General features: G+C 47.8%; 1 protein-coding gene across 1 annotated transcript; it reads left to right on the forward strand.

Moving 5' to 3' along the window:
* The first annotated feature begins 2,045 nt into the window (after window positions 1-2,045).
* Window positions 2,046-5,575, forward strand: FFAR2 (free fatty acid receptor 2). Its single transcript, XM_054464741.1, has 2 exons — window positions 2,046-2,168; window positions 3,522-5,575. Exon 2 carries the CDS (start codon window positions 3,523-3,525, stop codon window positions 4,513-4,515), a length of 993 nt encoding a protein of 330 aa, XP_054320716.1. The 5' UTR covers window positions 2,046-2,168; window position 3,522; the 3' UTR covers window positions 4,516-5,575.
* The last annotated feature ends 13,533 nt before the right edge of the window (window positions 5,576-19,108 follow it).

Consider the following 19,108-nt stretch of genomic DNA (forward strand, 5'->3'; position numbering starts at 1 on the left):
AGAATGTGGAAGTGATTACACAGAACTTTAGATATGGGTTCAACTTCCTGTGATGACAGGCCGCATTATAAAGACGATGAGAGAAAACTGAACTTGGAAGGAACTGTGAAGGATATTGCTCTTGTGAAAGTTTACCCCCTTGAACTCGGTCTGAGAGGTTGGGTTTCCTTTTCCTGTGACGTTGGTGGACATCATGAACTGTGAGACTGAAAGCCTCCTTGGTGATGCTCCCTTCATAACTGCTGTGAACATTCATAACTGCTGTGAACCCGGAGAGGAGGTTTCGTTGGGGCGTCTTCCACAGGGGGACACACGACAGTGATGGCGAAAGGCACGAGGTGGGGGGAGAAGGACAGGCAGAGACAGAGAGGCAGTCCCACTCCTCAACACTTGTTTTCCAATGAGTTTCCTGGATTCTGCAATTAAATCCAGATCCTCGTGCATGTTTATAGAAAATCATAAAAGCGAAATGACACAAATAAATTTGGTGGCAACAACAAAGAACGGTCTCTTTCTTAGTTCTCCTGTTGATCTGAGAAGCAACGTGTGCTGGGGGAAGGAAATAAAGAACTAGAACGCCTTCAGAGGAGAGAAGAGTGGACAAGAAAGAAAAGCTAAATATCAAAATATCTAGACCCTGGGGTTATAGACCACAAAAAGAATAAATGACTGACTGACTGAATGAATAAATGAATGGCAAACAATAGGAAATAGGTATGTCCTAGGGAAAGAATGGGGATTCTGTGAGCAGGAATCAGGCCACAGATGGCAGAACAGAGACTTCTTTCTGAGACTTCTTCCCTAGTTCAAGAGGAAAACATGTTCCGATGATCCTTGCTTCATTAGGTGTGTATTTCAAAGGGACCTTCAGGAGCTTCTAACCTGGGGCTACCAAGGTCAGAGAGGTGGAAACAGTGAGACTTTATCAGGGAAAAGAATATGGAGCCTAAGTGCCACTCCCTGATGAAAAGCCACATGGGCACGTGAACTCCGGCCTCCTGAATTCCTGACACTTTCCCAAGAGAGACAGCACATCCATGCCCTGAGCCTCTGGAAGCTGCACCAAGTGGCTCACTTTCTATGAAGCTGTGTTACAGGCTTGAGACGAGGCAGCACTTATGGGCATCTACTAAGTGCTTTATATACACAACCTCACTGAATCCTCGCAGAAGTCCTAGGATGTCAGAATTCACATGCTCCCTTGACTACAAGAAACTACAGTTCAGAAAACTGATCTGCCCCAAGGTTGTAATGAAGGGACCTGGATTTGAGCCCATATCTGCATGACTATAACTCCCACACTATTTCCATCATAACAAGATGCGGGCCAAGACCAGCCTGTTTCAACTGAGATGGGCAAAAGAAATGTGTTGGGGGCAGAGGGCAGGAGACCATAGAGAAAGTAAAAAAATTGAAGAAGAAAAGGAAGGAGGGCCAGGTGCAGGGGCTTACGCCTGTAATCCCAGCACTTTGGGAGGCCAAGGCAGGCGGAACACTTGAGGTCAGGAGTTCAAGACCAGCCAGCATGGTGAAACCCTGTCTCTACTAAAAATACAGAAATTAGCTGGGCGTAGTGGCAGGTGCCTGTAATCCCAGGGAGGCTGAGGCAGGAGAATCGCTTGAACCCAGGAGGCAGAGGTTGCATTGAGCTGAGATGGCGTCACTGCACTCCAGCCTAGACAACAGAGCGAGACTCAGCCTCAAAAAAAAAAAAAAAAAAAAAAGGAAAAATAAAAAGGAAGGAGGAAAGCTCATTTCTGAGAATGAGCAGAATGACAGAAGAAACTGCCTAAGAAAGAGAAAAGAAAATAATCTGACTTGGGAAGTAAAAAAAGAAAAATGGCTGGGATTTTTTTTTTTAATCAGGAATTAAGGACAGAAAAATCTGAATTTGGAAGTCAAGAGTGAGGATTCTCTAGGGAGAGAATAAAGACGCTGGGCCTTTCCTTTGGGTTTGAGAGGAAATAGTGCTTAAAGACTGATCTTCCTTTCTCTGGTCACGTGGCTGGTGCTAGTATAAATGCTTACTACCAGCCAGGTTCCTCACCATTTTTTCCTGCATGGCATGGACAGAAGCAGGGGCTAAAGCTCTGTTCCTCTCTCCTGGAAGCTTGCAGACCTCCCTTCAGAACCAATCCCAAGAAGCCACCTATCCGGAACAACACAAGGCAAGGCAGCTAGTGTAGTGCTTGAGCTCTGGGAAGAGAGGCCAGGATCAGGTTTGAGGGGAAAGTTCTGGGAGTCTGGAGGAAGGATGTCAGAACCAAAAGGAAGGCTCATACCCAGAGACAGGAGGTAGTGTGAGGAGCAAGGAAACAGCCAGGAAATCAAGGCTGGAGAGTGGACAGAGGGACAGGACCTGGGTTGGGGGCCAGCAAGGGTGACACCCCAAGTGGAAACTGAGTTACCCCATGAAGAAGACAAGTTCTATTTATGGTCAGAATGCCAGGCTCAAGGGCCAGTGAAGGCCTTTGGTTTTTTCTGAATATTTCTCTAAGGTCTTCTAGGGACAAGCCTTCCTCCTAAGGCTAGTGCTGGTTCATCCTTCTTCCCCTCCACCCTCCTCTAAGCCTCCCAGCTTCCCCTTTTCTTTTTTTTTTTTTTTTTTTTTTAGATGGAGTTTCTGCTCTTACCACCCAGTGTGGAGTGCAATGGCGCAATCTTGACTCACTGCAACCTCTGCTTCCCAGGTTCAAGCAATTCTCCTGCTTCAGCCTACCAAGTAGCTGGGATTACAGGCGCCTGTCACCTCACCCGGCTAATTTTTTTTTTTTTTTTTTTTTTGGATTTTTAGTGGAGATGGGATTTCACCACGTTGGCCAGGCTTGTCTCGAACTCCTGACTTCAGGTGATCTGCCTGCCTCGGCCTCCCAAAGTGCTGAGATTACAGAAGTGAGCCACCGCGCCCAGCCCCAGCTTCCCCTTTTCTAGAGAGTCCCAGAGTTTGGTGTTGGACAGCGGAGGACAAGGTGGGGGAGAATCTGTGCTCTGCAAAACAGACGAAGGGAAGTAGAAAGCTGGGCTGGTGGCTGGGCACTTGGGTCCTGTGGAGAGCTGGCACTGGGTATCGGCACCTGGGGTCCCACAAACTCGTTATCCTGACACGCATCTTACAGCTCTCTCCCAGCACTGATGCCTTTCTCTCCGCAGGTCTCTGTCTGAGAAAGGGACTCGAGTAAAGTTAGAAACTGGTAACAGTAACTTCCTGTATCTGTGAGGACAGGAGGAGAAAGGCTAGGGAAACTGGAGGGGGAATTCCCTTGGGAAGCCACGAGTTGGTCTCCTCCAGAGACACATGAAGGCAAACATAATCACTACTGCTTAATATCCCGCCCCAGGCAAAGTCAATAATTGCTCTGGGTAGTTCGAGCAGGTGGTGTGAGCAAGCCGTGGTGGCATCAGAAAGCACAGTCCTGGGAAGGGGACTGTGCCGGGGAGGATGTCCGCATCCTGAAGGAGAGCTGGCTGCACGGGCTGTGAGTGAGACCCCCCTGACCCCGCCCTTTTTTGTTCCCCTCCAGGATGCTGCCGGACTGGAAGAGCTCCTTGATCCTCATGGCTTACATCATCATCTTCCTCACCGGCCTCCCTGCCAACCTCCTGGCCCTGCGGGCCTTTGTGGGGCGGGTCCGCCAGCCCCAGCCTGCACCTGTGCACATCCTCCTGCTGAGCCTGACGCTGGCCGACCTCCTCCTGCTGCTGCTGCTGCCCTTCAAGATCATCGAGGCTGCGTCGAACTTCCGCTGGTACCTGCCCGAGGTCGTCTGCGCCCTCACGAGTTTTGGCTTCTACAGCAGCATCTACTGCAGCACATGGCTGCTGGCGGGCATCAGCATCGAGCGCTACCTGGGAGTGGCTTTCCCCGTGCAGTACAAGCTCTCCCGCCGGCCTCTGTATGGAGTGATTGCAGCTCTGGTGGCCTGGGTTATGTCCTTTGGTCACTGCACCATCGTGATCATCGTTCAGTACTTGAACACGACTGAGCAGGTCAGAAGTGGCAATGAAATTACCTGCTACGAGAACTTCACCGATAACCAGCTGGACGTGGTGCTGCCCGTGCGGCTGGAGCTGTGCCTGGTGCTCTTCTTCATCCCCATGGCGGTCACCATCTTCTGCTACTGGCGTTTTGTGTGGATCATGCTCTCCCAGCCCCATGTGGGGGCCCAGAGGCGGCGCCGAGCCGTGGGGCTGGCTGTGGTGACGCTGCTCAATTTCCTGGTGTGCTTCGGACCTTACAACGTGTCCCACCTGGTGGGGTATCACCAGAGAAAAAGCCCCTGGTGGCGGCCAATAGCCGTGGTGTTCAGTTCACTCAACGCCAGTGTGGACCCCCTGCTCTTCTATTTCTCTTCTTCGGTGGTGCGCAGGGCATTTGGGAGAGGGCTGCAGGTGCTGCGGAATCAGGGCTCCTCCCTGTTGGGACGCAGAGGCAAAGGCACAGCAGAGGGGACAAATGAGGACAGGAGTGTGGGTCAAGGAGAGGGGATGCCAAGTTCGGACTTCACTACGGAGTAGCAGTTTCCCTGGACCTTCAGAGGTGGCCTGGGTTTCACAGGAGCTGGGAAGCCTGGGAGAGGCGGAGCAGGAAGGCTCCCATTCAGATTCAGAAATCCTTAGACCCAGCCCAGGACTGGGACTTTGAAAAAATGCCTTTCACCAGCTTGGTATCCCTTCCTGACTGAACTGTTCTACTCAAAGGAGCATAACTCAGAGATACAGGAAGAAGTGGTTAGGTATAGAAGCACCTGCCGGGTGTGGTGGCTCATGCCTGTAATCCCAGAACTTTGGGAGGCTGAGGCAGATGGATCACTTGAGGTCGGGAGATTGAGACCATCCTGGCCAACATGGGAAAACCCCGTCTCTACTAAAAATACAAAAAAATTAGCTGGGCATGGTGGCACGTGCCTATAATCCCAGCTACTCAGGAGGCTGAGGCAGGAGAATCACTTGAATCCAGGAGTTGGAGGTTGCAGTGAGCTGAGATCACGCCACTGCACTCTAGCCTAGTGACAGAGCGAGACTCCAACTAAAAAAAAAAAAAAAAAAAAAAAAAATCACCTTCAGGCTGGAGAAGAAGCGTAGCTAACACAAGTCCAGTCCTTGTGATGTGGTTGGTAGTTGGGGATGGCCAGGCTGAAGCAGAGAGTCCTAGAGAAATCTCGATAGAAGCTTCAAAGCAACACCTAGACACTGCTCTAGCAGTTGATCCTGGAGATAAACCAACAAGAGAGAGATGGAAGAGAAATACTAAATGAGGTCAAAGAAGACTCAGAAAGGTTCTCAGCCCGGAGATGAGCAGGCAGGCCTCAGGGCTTAGACCTTTAATGATAGGGGTTTCCCTGCATCGGTTTGACCTGTTGCCTTTTTGATGTGCTCTGTTTGTTTTCATGTGTTATCTTGTCTCCCCTGCTAAACTGGGAGCTGCCAGAGGTCTGGGTCTTATCTCCTTCCTCCATGGTACCCCACATGGGCCAGGATGTGGTCTGGTACCCAACAATCAGAGATTGGCACTCCCTCATACAGGGGAAAGCAACCTGGTCTAGCAAATTGAAAATAAAGATGATAAAACTCTGAAGTGAATGTCCACAATTTCTGTAACACTGCTGCAAGCACAGGGAGGGCAAAAATAGGAGACAGAACCAGATTCAGCAGCAAAGGGGAAAAGTGATGCATCCGAAACCACAGAAACATCTTAAGATAAAGAGGTGGTATGGGCAAAGGAAGTGAGGGCACTGACAGAATTGTCTTTCGAGGGATGAATAGAGAGTCCGGACTTAGAAAGGATGCGGGGTGATTCCGACTCACAGTCATCTGTCTGCCACAGGGCCTTAAAACATGTTACCCTCCTGCTCAGAAACCTGCAGAGCTTTCCTATCATCAAAATGTTTCCTTGGCCAGGTGCAGGGGCTCATGCCTGTAATCCCAGCACTTTGGGAGGCTGAGGTGGGAGGATAGCTTGAGCCCGGAAGTTGGAGACCCACCTGGGCAACACAGTGAGACCCTGTCTCTCAATTTTAAAAATTTAATTTAAAAAGATGCTTCCGGCTGGGCACAGTGGCTCACGCCTGTAATCCCAGCACTTTGGGAGGCCAAGGCGGGCGGATCACCTGAGGTCAGGAGTTCGAGACCAGCCTGGCTAACATGGTAAAACCCCATCTCTACTAAAAAGGCAAAAAAAATTAGCCAGGCATGGTGGTGCGTGCCTGTAATCCCAGCTACTCAGGAGGCTGAGGCAGGAGAATCGCTTGAACCCGGGAGGCAGAGGTTGCAGTGAGCCGAGATCACGCCACTGCACTCCAGCCTAGGCGACAGAGCGAGACTCTGTCTCCAAAAAAAACAAAAAAACAAAAAAAAGTGCTTCCCCCAAGGAACTCATACTGTACCATTCTTTTCCTTGCTTTGTCCTCTCGCTCCCCTTCCAGTTCTACCTGCCTAGCTCATTTTTCCACAATAAGGACTCCTAGACCATTCTCTCTAGTTAAATGACCTCCGGCCCCTAACCTAGTAGTTTGCAACTCAGGCTGTACATCAGAATTACATGTGGAGGTGTGAAAATAATACAGAAGGCCACCTCCAACCTACCAACAGAATCTCTGCAGGTGGGGCCCCAGCAAGTGAGCTTTTCAAAAAAGCACCCCAGGTGGCCAGCTGGGGTCAAGAATCGCTGTCTTATCTCAGAAGCCGAATCTGTCCAAGAACTTGTTCTTCAAAAACCTTGCCTGCTTATTCATCCCCCCTCACCTCAATCCCACATTCTTCTACCTTTTTTTTTGTTGGTTTGTTTGTTTGTTTTTAGAGTTGGGGTCTCACTCTGTTGCCCAAGCTGGAGTGCAGTGGCACAATCATGGCTCACTGCAACCTCAAACTCCTGGGCTCAAGTCACCCTCCCGCCTCAGCCTCCTGAGTAGATGGGACTACAGGTGCACACCACCACACTCAGCTAATTATTTTATTTTATTTTGTGTAGAGATAGGGTGTTGCCCAGGCTGGTCTTGAACTCCTGGCCTCAAGTGATTCTCCTGCCTTGGCCTCCCAAAGTGTTGGGATTACAGATGTCAGCCACCATGCCTGGCCCTCCCCCATCTTCTGGTGCTTGCTTCTTCCTCACTTACAATCCACTCAATATTCACTTTCTCCAGAAAACCTTTCCTTATTAGTCCCACTGAACTGAAAGCTCATTTTCTATTTTCCTCCTTCAAAAGAAGACTGGACAGGTGCCATAAGAATCCTGAATTCAGTGTCCATTCCGCTTACTAAATGGATGCCCTGAAGCAAGCCACCTCCTCCAGCCTCTATTTCTAAATCATAGTGATTAGGATATTAGATACCTCCCAAGATTATTCTGTGGATTAAAATAAGACTCTATGAATAAAATTGCTGAGAAATCATAAAATATTAAGTAGTTCTAAGATATAAATCCATGTACATAGATGTACCCTCACTTATTAGAAATATAATAAGTAAACATTAAAAATAATGGAAATAATGCTGGGCATGGTGGCTCATGCCTGTAATCCCAGCACTTTGGGAGGCCGAGATGGGCAGATCACTCGAGATCAGGAGTTCGAGATCAGCCTGGCCAACATGGTGAAATCTCGTCTCTACTAAAAATACAAAAAATTAGGCAGGCACGGTAGCAGGCACCTGTAATCCCAGCTACTCGAGAGGCTGAGGCACGGGAATTGCTTGAACCTGGAAGGCAGAGGTTGCAGTGAGCTGAGAACGTGCCACTGCACTCCAGCCTAGGCAACAGAGAGAGACTGTCTCAAAAAAAAAAAAAAAAAATAGAAATAACACAGTAGGTAGTCAACTACGGATAGCATGGCAGTAATACGTTAAAAAAAATCTGGGATTCTCAGCTGACTGTACATGCACTATGAGTCTGTGATGTATTACAGCTGCCACAAAAGCTAATTTGATTGGATTACATGAAAAGAAATCATGTTGGCCAGGCACAGTCGTTCACGCCTGTAATCACAGCACTTTGGGGGGCCGAGATGGGCAGATCATGAGGTCAGGAGTTCGAGACCAGCCTGGCCAGCACGGTGAAACCCCATCTCTACTAAAAATACAAAAAATTAGCTGAGCATGGTGGTGGGTGCCTGTAATCCCAGCTATTTGGGAGGCTGAGGCAGGAGAATTGCTTGAACCCGGGAGGTGGAGGTTGCAGTGAGCCGAGATCGCGCCATTGCACTCCAGCCTGGGAGACAAGAGCAAAACTCTGTCTCAAAAATAAAAAGAAAAGAAATAATGTCTAGACAAGTTGATGATATTGAGGCAGAGCAGGTGTGCTAAGTGGGGCTTGGCCCATGAGGGTTCTTGGTTTTGCCCAGGAAAGAATTCAAGAACTAGCTGGTGGTGAAAGAAGACAGCTTTGTTGAAGCAGCCCTGTTACAGCTCCAGCCCTGTTGCAGCTCCATGACTGCTCCTGCAGAGCAGGGCTACCCCACAGGCAGAGAGTAGCAGCTCAGGGCAGTTTTGCAGTCATATTTTTGCCTCCTTTTAATTGCACACAAATTAAGGGGCAGTTAACACAGAAATTTCTAAGGAAAGGGTAGTAACTTTTGGGTTGTCAGGTCATTGCCATGGAAAGGGGTGGTAACGCCCAGGTGTTGCCATGACCACAGTAAACATGGCACTCTGGCGGGCATGCTTTATGAAAAGCTGCTTCACCATTTCCTTATTTTAGCTAGTCCTCAATTTGGTCCAATGTCCGAACACCACCCCTGGGGTCAAGTCCCTCCTCCTACCTCCATAACCCCTATTCCACTTAGGTCTAATCAGCAGCAGGTTCAGAACTGAGCAACACATTCTCTTGTATTTTTTTTTGAGATGGAGTTTCACTCTGTCACCCAGGCTGGAGTGCAGTGGCACGATCTCAGCTCACTGCAACCTCCACTTCCCAGGTTCAAGCGATTCTCCTGCCTCAGCCTCCCAAGTAGCTGGGATTACAGGTGCACGCCACCACACCTGGCTAATTTTTGTATTTTTAGTAGAGACGGGGTTTCGCTATGTTGTCCAGGCTGGTCTTGAACTCCTGACTTCAAGTGATCCACCTGCCTCGGCCTCCTAAAGTGCTGGGATTACAGGCGTGAGTCACCACATCCAGCCTGAGCAACACATTTTTAAGAAGGACACTAACTCAGCCAGGCGTGGTGGCTCACACCTGTAATCCCAGCACTTTGGGAGGCCGAGGCGGGTGGATCACCTGAGGTCAGGAGTTCGAGATCAGCTTGCCCAACATGGTGAAACCCCGTCTCTACTAAAAATACAAAAAATTAGCCGGGCGTGGTGGCAGGCGCCTGTAATCCCAGCTACTTGGGAGGCTGAGGCAGGAGAATCGCTTGAACCCGGGAGGCGGTTCAAGCCAAGATCGTGCCACTGCACTCCAGCCTGGGCGGCAACAAGAGCAAAACTCTGTTTCAAAAAAAAAAGGACACTAACTCAATGAATCAAGCCCAGAAAAATTAACCAAAATGTTTTGGAGATTTAAAACTGTATAACAGTAGTAATAGCCATAATAATAGAGCAAATTAAATACCAGGCACTGTGCCAAGAAGGGGCCTGAGAGGGTTAAGGTCACTTTTCAAGGCCAATAGGTGGCAGTTTGAATCCAGGTCTTTCTGAGCCTAAAGTGCATGCTGTTTTCACTGACACATGAGAAGGAAGTAAGAGAACACTGGCTGGGACAAGATAAGATTTTTTTTTTTTTTTTTGAGGCAGAGTCTCGCTCTGTTGCCCAGGCTGGAGTGCAGTGGTGCAATCTTGCCTCACTGCAACCTCCACTTCCCAGGTTCAAGCAATTCTCATGCCTCAGCCTCCCGAGTAGCTGGGATTACAGGCATCCACCACCATGCCTGGCTAGAAAATACATTCTATGAGCCACACAGGACAGAACAAAGACCACAGGTGGAAGAGACACAGAGATACCTTTCAAATAGTTATGGCCATTTCAATGGAACTGACTATCCCAGCAAAGAAGTCACTCCCCAATTTCCAGGAATATTCAAGAAGGTAGCAAACATCTATCCTAGGACACTGAGGAAACTCACACATATGAGGGCTGAACCAGTTTAATGACAACTTCCAACTCTACGATCCTCAGGTTCTTTTTTCTTTTCTTTTCTTTTCTTTTTTTTTTTTTTTTTTTTTCTGAGATGGAGTCTTGCTCTATCACTCAGGCTGGAGTGCAATGGCGGGAGTGCAATGGCGTGATCTCGGCTCACTGCAACCTCCACCTCCGAGGTTCAAGTGATTCTCCTGCCTCGGCCTCCTGAGTAGCTGGGACTACAGGTGTGCACCACCAAGCCCAGCTAATTTTTGTATTTTCAGTAGAGATGTGGCTCATGCCTGTAATCCCAGCACTTTGGGAGGCCGAGGCGGGCAGATTGTCTGAGGTCAGGAGTTTGAGACAAGCCTGGCCAACATGGTGATTCTCAGGTTCTTTAGGGGCACGATTTCTCTTACTAACCAGGAAAGTACAAAATGAAGTCATTTTCCTGGGCACAGTGGCTCATACCTGTAATCCCAGCACTTTGGGAGTCCAAGGCAGGCAGATCATGAGGTCAGGAGTTCAAGACCAGCCTGACCAACATAGTGAAACCCCATCTCTACTAAAAATACAAAAATTAGCCAGTTGTGGTGGCATGTGCCTGTAATCCCAGCTACTCAGGAGGCTGAGGCAGGAGAATCACTTGAACCCGGGAGTCAGAGGTTGCAGTGAGCCGAGATTGCACCACTGCACTCCAGCCTGAGTGACAGAGCGAGACTCCGTCTAAAAAAAAAAAAAAAAAAAAAGTCAAAAAAAGTCATTTTGTTGTCATGGGGTTATAAGATCGATCACTGGACCTGGTCTAAGACTTTCAAAGTGAAGCTGTAGCTGCTCACTTAGAAGCATTTGACCTTCATCAAGTTACCTGACGTAGCAGCCCATTTCTTCATTGGGAAATAGGTCGATCATCTGTTCAACAAATATGTATTGATTACCAACTCCAGGCCAGATACTTTTCTAGGGTCTAGGGATACAGAGCGCACAAAAGACAAGTATCTTCCCTGTTGGGACTTCCATTCTGATAGGGGAAAATAGTTTAAAAACAGGTAAACAAATAGACGAGCAAGGTGATTTCAGAGTAGGGCAAATGGAAAGTAGTTACAAAGGAACTGAAACAAGCTCATGGGAGAAACTATAAGGGGAGGTTGAGGAGGTTTAGAAGATCATTCTACTCTATTGCTTCAAACCTTCACCTGGCTTCCAGAAGCTCTTAGAAGCTCATTCAAACTCCTTTTTGAGACCTAAAATACTTTGCATGGTCTTTTCAGGCAGCTGCTAGCCCGATGAAAACCCTGCGTGTTTGCATAGAAGTCTATGGTTTCTTAATTCTCATGCACATGGTCTCCTTGATCCTAACAAACATTCCCCTTCAGGCCCCTTCAGGTAGGCACAGCTGCCAGAATGCTCTTCTTAAAATGGAAATCAGATCATTCCACTCTCTTGCTTCAAATCCTCGAATGACTTCTAGAGGCTATTAGAATACAAATTCCTTTCTGTGACCTAGAAGCCCCTGCTCAGCTCCTCAACCTCATCTTCTTTCACTCTGTCCCCATTCATAGTATTCCAGCCCAGAGGTTCTCAATGTGTGGCCTCTGAGCCAGCAGCTGCTGCATCACCTGGGAACAAGCCACTTGACACATCGGCCTGTTTCTTCATTCGGAAGCTGAATCTCCTCAGTTAGTGATGTTCAGCTGAGCCCTGAACAATGAAAGGGAGTTGACATACAAAGTCCCGCAGGAACATTCTGGAAACAGAAATTGCTGATGCAAAGGCTCTGAGGAGAGAGAAAACCTTAGCATCCCTCAAGGCCAGAGAGAAGGCCAGTGAAGGGCTCGAACAGGGGTTTTGAATGTAAGCAAATATTGGAACTACCTGAAGCGTTTGCTGAACCACAGATGACTGTCCTCACTCCCCCAGGACTTCAGAATCAGTAGGGATATTGGTCAGGGTCCTCCAGAAAACAGAACCGACAGGACAGACAGATTAGATAGACAGATAAGTAGGTAGGTAGACAGAAAATAGATTAGAGAGATAGAGAGAGAGAGAGAGAGACAGAGAGAGATAAAGATACACAGGTAGGTAGTAGGTAGACAGATAATAGATTAGATAGATAGATAGATAGATAGATAGATAGATAGATAGATAGATATACACAGGTAGGTAGTAGGTAGACAGATAATAGACTAGATAGATAGATAGATAGATAGATAGATACATAGATAGATAGCTATACACAGGTAGGTAGTAGGTAGACAGATAATAGATTAGATAGATAGATAGGTAGATATACACAGGTAGGTAGTAGGTAGACAAATAATAGATTAGATAGATAGATAGATAGATAGATAGATAGATAGATGAAGGATAGGAAGCCCTGATCTATTGCATTTGTAAATTTCTGTGGCACATACACTCCCATCAGGGATCATTGCTACCAATATGAAGATCTTGAACGTGGGTTTGATAAGAGATGCTAATAATGGGCTCTTATTATGCTGTAATGAGCTCAGACATATCCCTGCATGCAACTCACAGTACGTATGCTCAAATGGCAGCCAGATCACATCCTCCTTGAGAAAACTTTCTCTTTCCCCACCAACGCTTCATGCAAGCCTCTTGCACAGTGCTTCCGATACAGTAAACACTAGTTAAATGTGGCTGGCTGGGCCTGCTCCAAAGCATCCGGGTGGCTGTATGATTGCACAGCTCCTCTGAACCCCCTGCCCCAAAGCAGGATGACAGATGGGTAAACAGACATATTAGTGCCTGGTTAATGAATAACACAGACGGCAGCCTAGTGCCGCTACCAGGAAACAGGGGTGGAGGGATCTGGCCTGGCCCAACCTGGGGGCCTGAGCAGCAGGAAAAGGGAACCTGGCATTATTTCACTTCCCCTTTCTGGAAAAGATGCTCCTGGGCCCCTTCCTCAGAACTTCTCATCAGCCCACACAACCAGAGCTCAGGTGCAGTGTGGCTTGGTGGTGAATACTATGGTTGGAAAAGGAGGGGTGGGGGCAGTGGGCATGGAGAGGGTCTGGAGGAAAAACACAGCTATGATTCCAGCCTCACTCCCTTAAATGTCCTGCCTCTCAGCGCTGGGTCTGTGCTAGTTCTTCTTTTCACCTTGCCCTGCCTCCTGTGGGTAAGTGCTTTTGCCCCACTTTTTTTTTTCCTTTTCATTATTTATCTCTAATCACAGGAAACGAGGACATTTCTCATCTACAAATTGCACAACCAATCAGGAAATTGGGCCAAAGATCTCTAAGCCTTCAGAAGCAGTCATCCAGTAACCCACTTGGCAAAATTTCAAAGGTCTGGGAAAGTAGATGCGAGGTCAAGCAGTGCGGGAGGGGAGCCGACTCTGCAAACGCTGGCCACAGCCAGCTGGCCACCAGCAGCTTACCCAAGGAGGGGTTGTCCAAGCTACATACTAACCCTGGTTCCCTCTCCCCAAACATTGTCCTCTGCCATCTGTCAGTCCGAGCTACGACCAGCCTCGAGAAAACAGAGTTAGGTAAGTAAACACACTGCTTCCAAATCTAGCTATTTTAAATAAAAAGCTCACCCATGTGGGCTGCAGTCGAGAATTTGTAAAGTGCCATGGCAAACATTACACCATTTGAGTTTCCACAGCGTAGCCTTCATTCATCCACCAACATTTATGGAGGCCTACCATGTGTCAGGCCCTGTTCTAGGTGCTAAGGATGCAGCAGTGAACAAAAAGGGTAAGATTCCTGCCCTCAAGCAGCTCCCATTCCTGGGCAGACAGGGAGAGCAAGACCCATAAGCAGGATCCTTTGCACTGGTGCTACGTGCTGTGAAGACGATAGAACCGAGTTGGGGTAGAACATGACTCCCAGGAAGGGAGTAGGTGGTTACTTTTGAACACACAGCTTGAGCTTGAGAAGGCCATGCAAAGGTGATATTTGAGCTGGGACTAGAATGGCAAGGAGGAATCTTGTATGCCAAGAACTGGGAGAATAATGTCCCAAGCAAAGGGCTCCAGCCTGTGCAAGGCCTGAACAGGCTGAATTTGTACCAGGAAAAGAAACGCCAGGGTGGCTGCAGCTTAGTGACAGCTGAAGAGCCAGCAAGTGTCAGATCCCAGGGAGTCTCAAAGGCTTTTAAGAAGCACAACAGGCCGAGCGCAGTGGCTCAGGCCTGTAATCCCAGCACTTTGGGAGGCTGAGGCGGGCGGATCACGAGGTCAGGAGTTCGAGACCAGCCTGACCAACAGGGTAAAACCCCGTTTCCACTAAAAATACAAAAAAATTAGCCAGGCATGGTGGCACACACCTATAATCCCAGCTACTCAGGGGCAGGAGAATCACTTGAACCTGGGAGGCGGAGATTGCAGTAAGACGAGATCGCACCACTGCACTCCAGTCTTGCAACAGAGAGAGACTCCATCTCAAAAAAAAAAAAAAAAGAAGCGCAACAGATATCCTCTCCCTACTTAACAAGAAAAGCTGAGGCTCAGCGATGCAAAGTGACACACACAAGTCCTCAGTGAGATGGTGTTCTGGCCCCTCCTCCACGATTCCCAACTCCCTCTCAAAACCACAGGCACACTTTCTCTCAATCTTTACTTCACTGAGGAAGAGAAAAGAGGGCAGGAATCGTGACTCATGCAGTGTGCAGTTGTTTGGTATAGAAAGTTGGGGAGAGCGATGGAGACTGACCTCCATCAAGGTTCTGAAAAAGGAAAGGCACTGCGGGTGGGGTAAGATGCCTGGTGCTGAGAGCAGAGTAGAGACCAGCAAGAAACCTGCCTTCTAGGAGGAGTCATGGCTGGGGAGAAGAAGGGGCCCGGGCTCCAAGAAAGTGAAGGGAGGCCAAGGAGTCACCAAGAGCCGTCCCATGCTGTCCCGGGTCCACTGGCCTGCAACAGAAATGAAGGTGTGAGGACAGAAGCATAGAGCTCAGGGGATGTGAGCAGGCCTCCAGCCTGGGTCCACTTCTCAACCCTGGCTGCACTCCAGAGCCACTGGAGGAGTTTCCAAAACTGCTGGTGCATTTGGGCATTGTATTTTCTAAACCTCTCCAGTTGCTTGTGAAGTAGAGTGAGGGTTGAGAAACAGTGAATTTAGTCTTGGTCCTCTAGGGGACAAGCTGAGGGCTCTCCAGGAAGGGGCAGCAGGGTGTACTGAGTTTGAATCCTGTCCTAGCGCTGTGCAACTCAACTTTGCTGTGCTTTCGTTTTCTCACAAGATTTTTTTTTTTTTTTTTGAGACGGAGTCTCACTCTGTTGCCCAGGCTGGAGTAGAGTGGCATCATCTCTGCTCACTGCAACCTCCGCCTCCCCGGTTCAAGCAATTCTTGTGCCTAGCCCTCCTGAGTAGCTGGGATTACAGGCATGCGCCACCACTCCCAGCTAATTTTTATATTTTTAGTAGAGACGGGCTTTCACTATGTTGGCCAGGTTGGTATTGAACTCCTGACCTCAAGTGATCCACCCGCCTCAGCCTCCCAAAGTGCTGGGATTACAGGCGTGAGCCACTGAGCCTGGCCTCTCACAAGATTAAAAAAAAAAAAAAAAAAAGGCCAGGTGCAGTGGCTCACGCCTGTAATCCTAACACCTTGGGAGGCCAAGATAGGAGGATCACTTGAGACCAGGTGTTTGAGACCAGCCTGGGCAACAGAGTAAGACCCCATCTCTAAATAAATAAATAAATAAATAAATAAATAAATTAGTTGATTTTTAAAAAGAAAAAGAAAAAATGAAATTATTAAATAAAATAAATTAGCTGAGCATGGTGGCACACACCTGTGGTCCCAGCTACTTGGGAGGCTGAGGAGGGAGGACTGCTCGAACCCAGGAGGTGGAGGCTGCGGTGAGCCACTGTACTCCAGCCCGAATGACAGAGTGAGACCCTGACTCAAAAAATATATAAGTAAGAAATAAAAGAAGAAAAAAAATAGGGCTAACAGCACCTACATCATCATGTTATTACGAAGATGAAACGAATTTCATATTGTACCTCCAAAGCACTTATAAAAGTGTCTAGCACTGGAGATGCCAAATACATGTTTAACCATTGAAATGTTTTAAAAATGTAATTCCATTCTTCTGCTCGAAGGCCTCCAGATACTCCTCATGATCCTCAGAGTAAAATCCCATGCCTTCCCCAAGGCCAGCAAGGCCCCTGAAGCATCTGGCACTTGGCTCTCACCCAACCCAGCTCATCTCTACTCCCTTCCTCCAAGCCCTCCTCCAGCTCCCTTCACTCTTCCTTTTTTGTTACCGACAGCTCACTAAGCTCCTTCTCCTTGTAGTTCCCTTTTCATGGAACCCTCGTTCCCCAGGTACTCATCCAGCTGAATTTCCCCTCTTTGAGGCCGCCTGTGACTCAAATTTTATTTCCTCAAAGGACTTCCCCCTCCACCACTCCTAAGTGGCCTCCCTCTTGACACATTCACATAATCCCGAGTTGCTGACTTCGCTGGGTGTATCATTAGCTGATAGCATCTATTTTTGTCTACTTGTTATTTTTATCTGTTAGACTTGCACATCCCTTAATGCATCAAATGGTTGGCTGTGAAAAACAGCTTCCTTCCCCTTTCTCTCCACCACGGTCACTTACTGCTTCCTGGAGGCAGCTGCTGCTACCTCTTGTCAGCAAAATATTTATCCCTCCATGCCTTTAAAGGGCTTGCTTATTTTACTGTATTTCTTCATTTCTCAATATCAGGTTTCATCTGTTAAATTATTCTGTGGCAGATGAAGATTATGCTCTTATTCTTTTCCCAATGTGTACAACACCCTTCCCACCCTGTCTTCCCGATCTGCTCCCATTGTCACTATGTTAGAAAATATTCAGTGTTTGTATGATCGTGACTACATCAATGTTATTGACATTGGAGCTCTGTAGTAAATAACAGCTCCTTTTTTTTTTTTTTTTTTTTCTTGAGACAGAATCTCACTCTGTCGCCCAGGCTGGAGTGCAGTGGCACGATCTCAGCTCACTGCAACTTCCGCCTCTCAGGTTCAAGCAATTCTCCCTGCCTAAGCCTCCCGAGTAGCTGGGATTACAGGTGTCCGCCACCTAGCCTGGCTAATTTTTTTTATTTTTAGTAGAGACGGAGTTTCACCATGTTAGTCTGGATGGTCTCGATCTCCTGACCTGGTGATCCGCCTGCCTCGGCCTCCCAAAGTGCTGGGATTACAGATGTGAGCCACCGCGCCCAGCCAGTTCCTTTTTCTATCCTGCACAACTTTCCTCCCAAATCCCCTGGAATTAATAATCACCTTATTTTTTCATGTGTTTAGTCTACATGTTTACCACGAATTCAACCCCAAACTCTTTGTCAATGTTCTTGTCTCCTCTCAAGAACTTCAGGGGTTTTAGGAGGATACAGATTTCATCTCCCTGAAGAAATGTGTCTTGGAACTTTCTGACCTGTTCCAGTCTGCCTGGGTGGTGGTTTATGCCAGATGTATAGCTCACTCTTGAAGCTCTTTTTGTTTTTTTCTTTTAGATGGAGTCTCGCTCTGTTGCCCAGGCTGGAGTGCAGTGGTGTGATCTTGGCTCACTGCAACCTCTGCCTCCTGGGTTCAAGCGATTCTCCTGCCTCAGCTTCCCGAGTAGCTGGGATTACAGGTGCGTGCGTGCCTTCATGCCCAGCTAATTTTTCTTGTATTTTTAGTAGAGACAGGGTTTCACCATGTTGGTCTTGAACTCCTGGCCCCATGTGATCCACCCACCTCGGGCTCCCAAAGTGCTGGGATTACAGGCATGAGCCACTGTGCCCAGCCAGCTCACACCTGAAGCTCTTAAGTGGCAAGCCTCTTTACTTCTCTGCTCTTGTCTTCCTCTTCCTTGGTTTACATCCTTAAGCAGCTTCTTTATTTACTGTTGGGAATAATGCTCCAAATCCTAAGGAAGTTGAACACTCAAACAAAGGATTCTTAGCCAAGCAATTTTACTTGTGCAGAGGGGTGCTTCTCCTTGGCCAGTTGCCATGAGAGCACACCTGAACAAAGGGGCACAAGAGCCTTTATTCCTAATGCAAGTCCTGCTCCTGTACCCTTTCCCCATTGGCCAGAGTCGGGCTGTACAATCTAAACTAGTCCCAGTTGGCTAAACATTTGAACTTTCTTTAGATAAGGTGGGCACGTAAGAGAGAGAAGGGAAAGGGGAAGGGGTGTCTGCAATGAGCTAGAGAGCTAGTCTTCTTTCCAAATAAGGAAAGGAATATGAGCCGGTACTAATAACGCCTGGTACTGTGGCGTGTCTGGGCATGGAACAAAGACAGAAAGGAAAAAAAAGGAGAAAAAGGAAAAAGGGGTGGGGGGATACTATGAATTAAAGAATAAAGGATTGATCAGGCTATTTGAAGAGAAACCTCATCATATCCCACATTTACTTATTTTATTATTTATTAATTTTTTTAGAGACAGAATCTCGCTCTGTTGCCCAGGCTGGAGTGTGGTGGTACAATCATGGCTCACTGCAGCCTCTATCTCCTGGGCCCAAACAATCCTCCTGCCCAATCCCCTCAAAGCACTGGGATTACAGGCGCCACCACACCTGGCTATTTTGTTTGTTTATAGAAAGGGGAGGGTATCACTATCCTGCCCAGGGCTGGTCTCAAACTCCGGGGCTCAAGTCATCCTTCTGCCTCAGCCTCCCAAACTGCTGGGATTACAGGCGTGAGCCACCATGCCCAACCCTGACGCAGCTTCTTTAGAAAGTAAATGCTTTGAAATCCTGCATGTCAGAAATGTCTTTATCCCACTCTCATGTGTAGTTGGTATTGGGTTATGTATGGAATATTCTGGGTTGGCAATCATTCTTCTTCAGAACTTGAAAGGCATTGCCGCATTGCCTTCTAGCGTCCAGTCTGGCTGAAAATTCTCAAGACATCCTGACTCCTATCCTTTGTCCATGGCCTGTCTTTTTCTCTCTGGAAGCCTGCAGGATCCTTACCTTTCTCACAAGGTATCTAAAATTCCATCCATTGGGCATTCAATGGACTCTTTCAGTCTACAAAATAATTTCCTTCCACTTGGGAAGATTCTCTTGAAATACTTTGTGATGGTTTCTTTGCCTTCAT

Source organism: Pongo pygmaeus, chromosome 20 (assembly GCF_028885625.2).
Source record: "Pongo pygmaeus isolate AG05252 chromosome 20, NHGRI_mPonPyg2-v2.0_pri, whole genome shotgun sequence".
Classification (NCBI taxonomy): domain Eukaryota; kingdom Metazoa; phylum Chordata; class Mammalia; order Primates; family Hominidae; genus Pongo; species Pongo pygmaeus.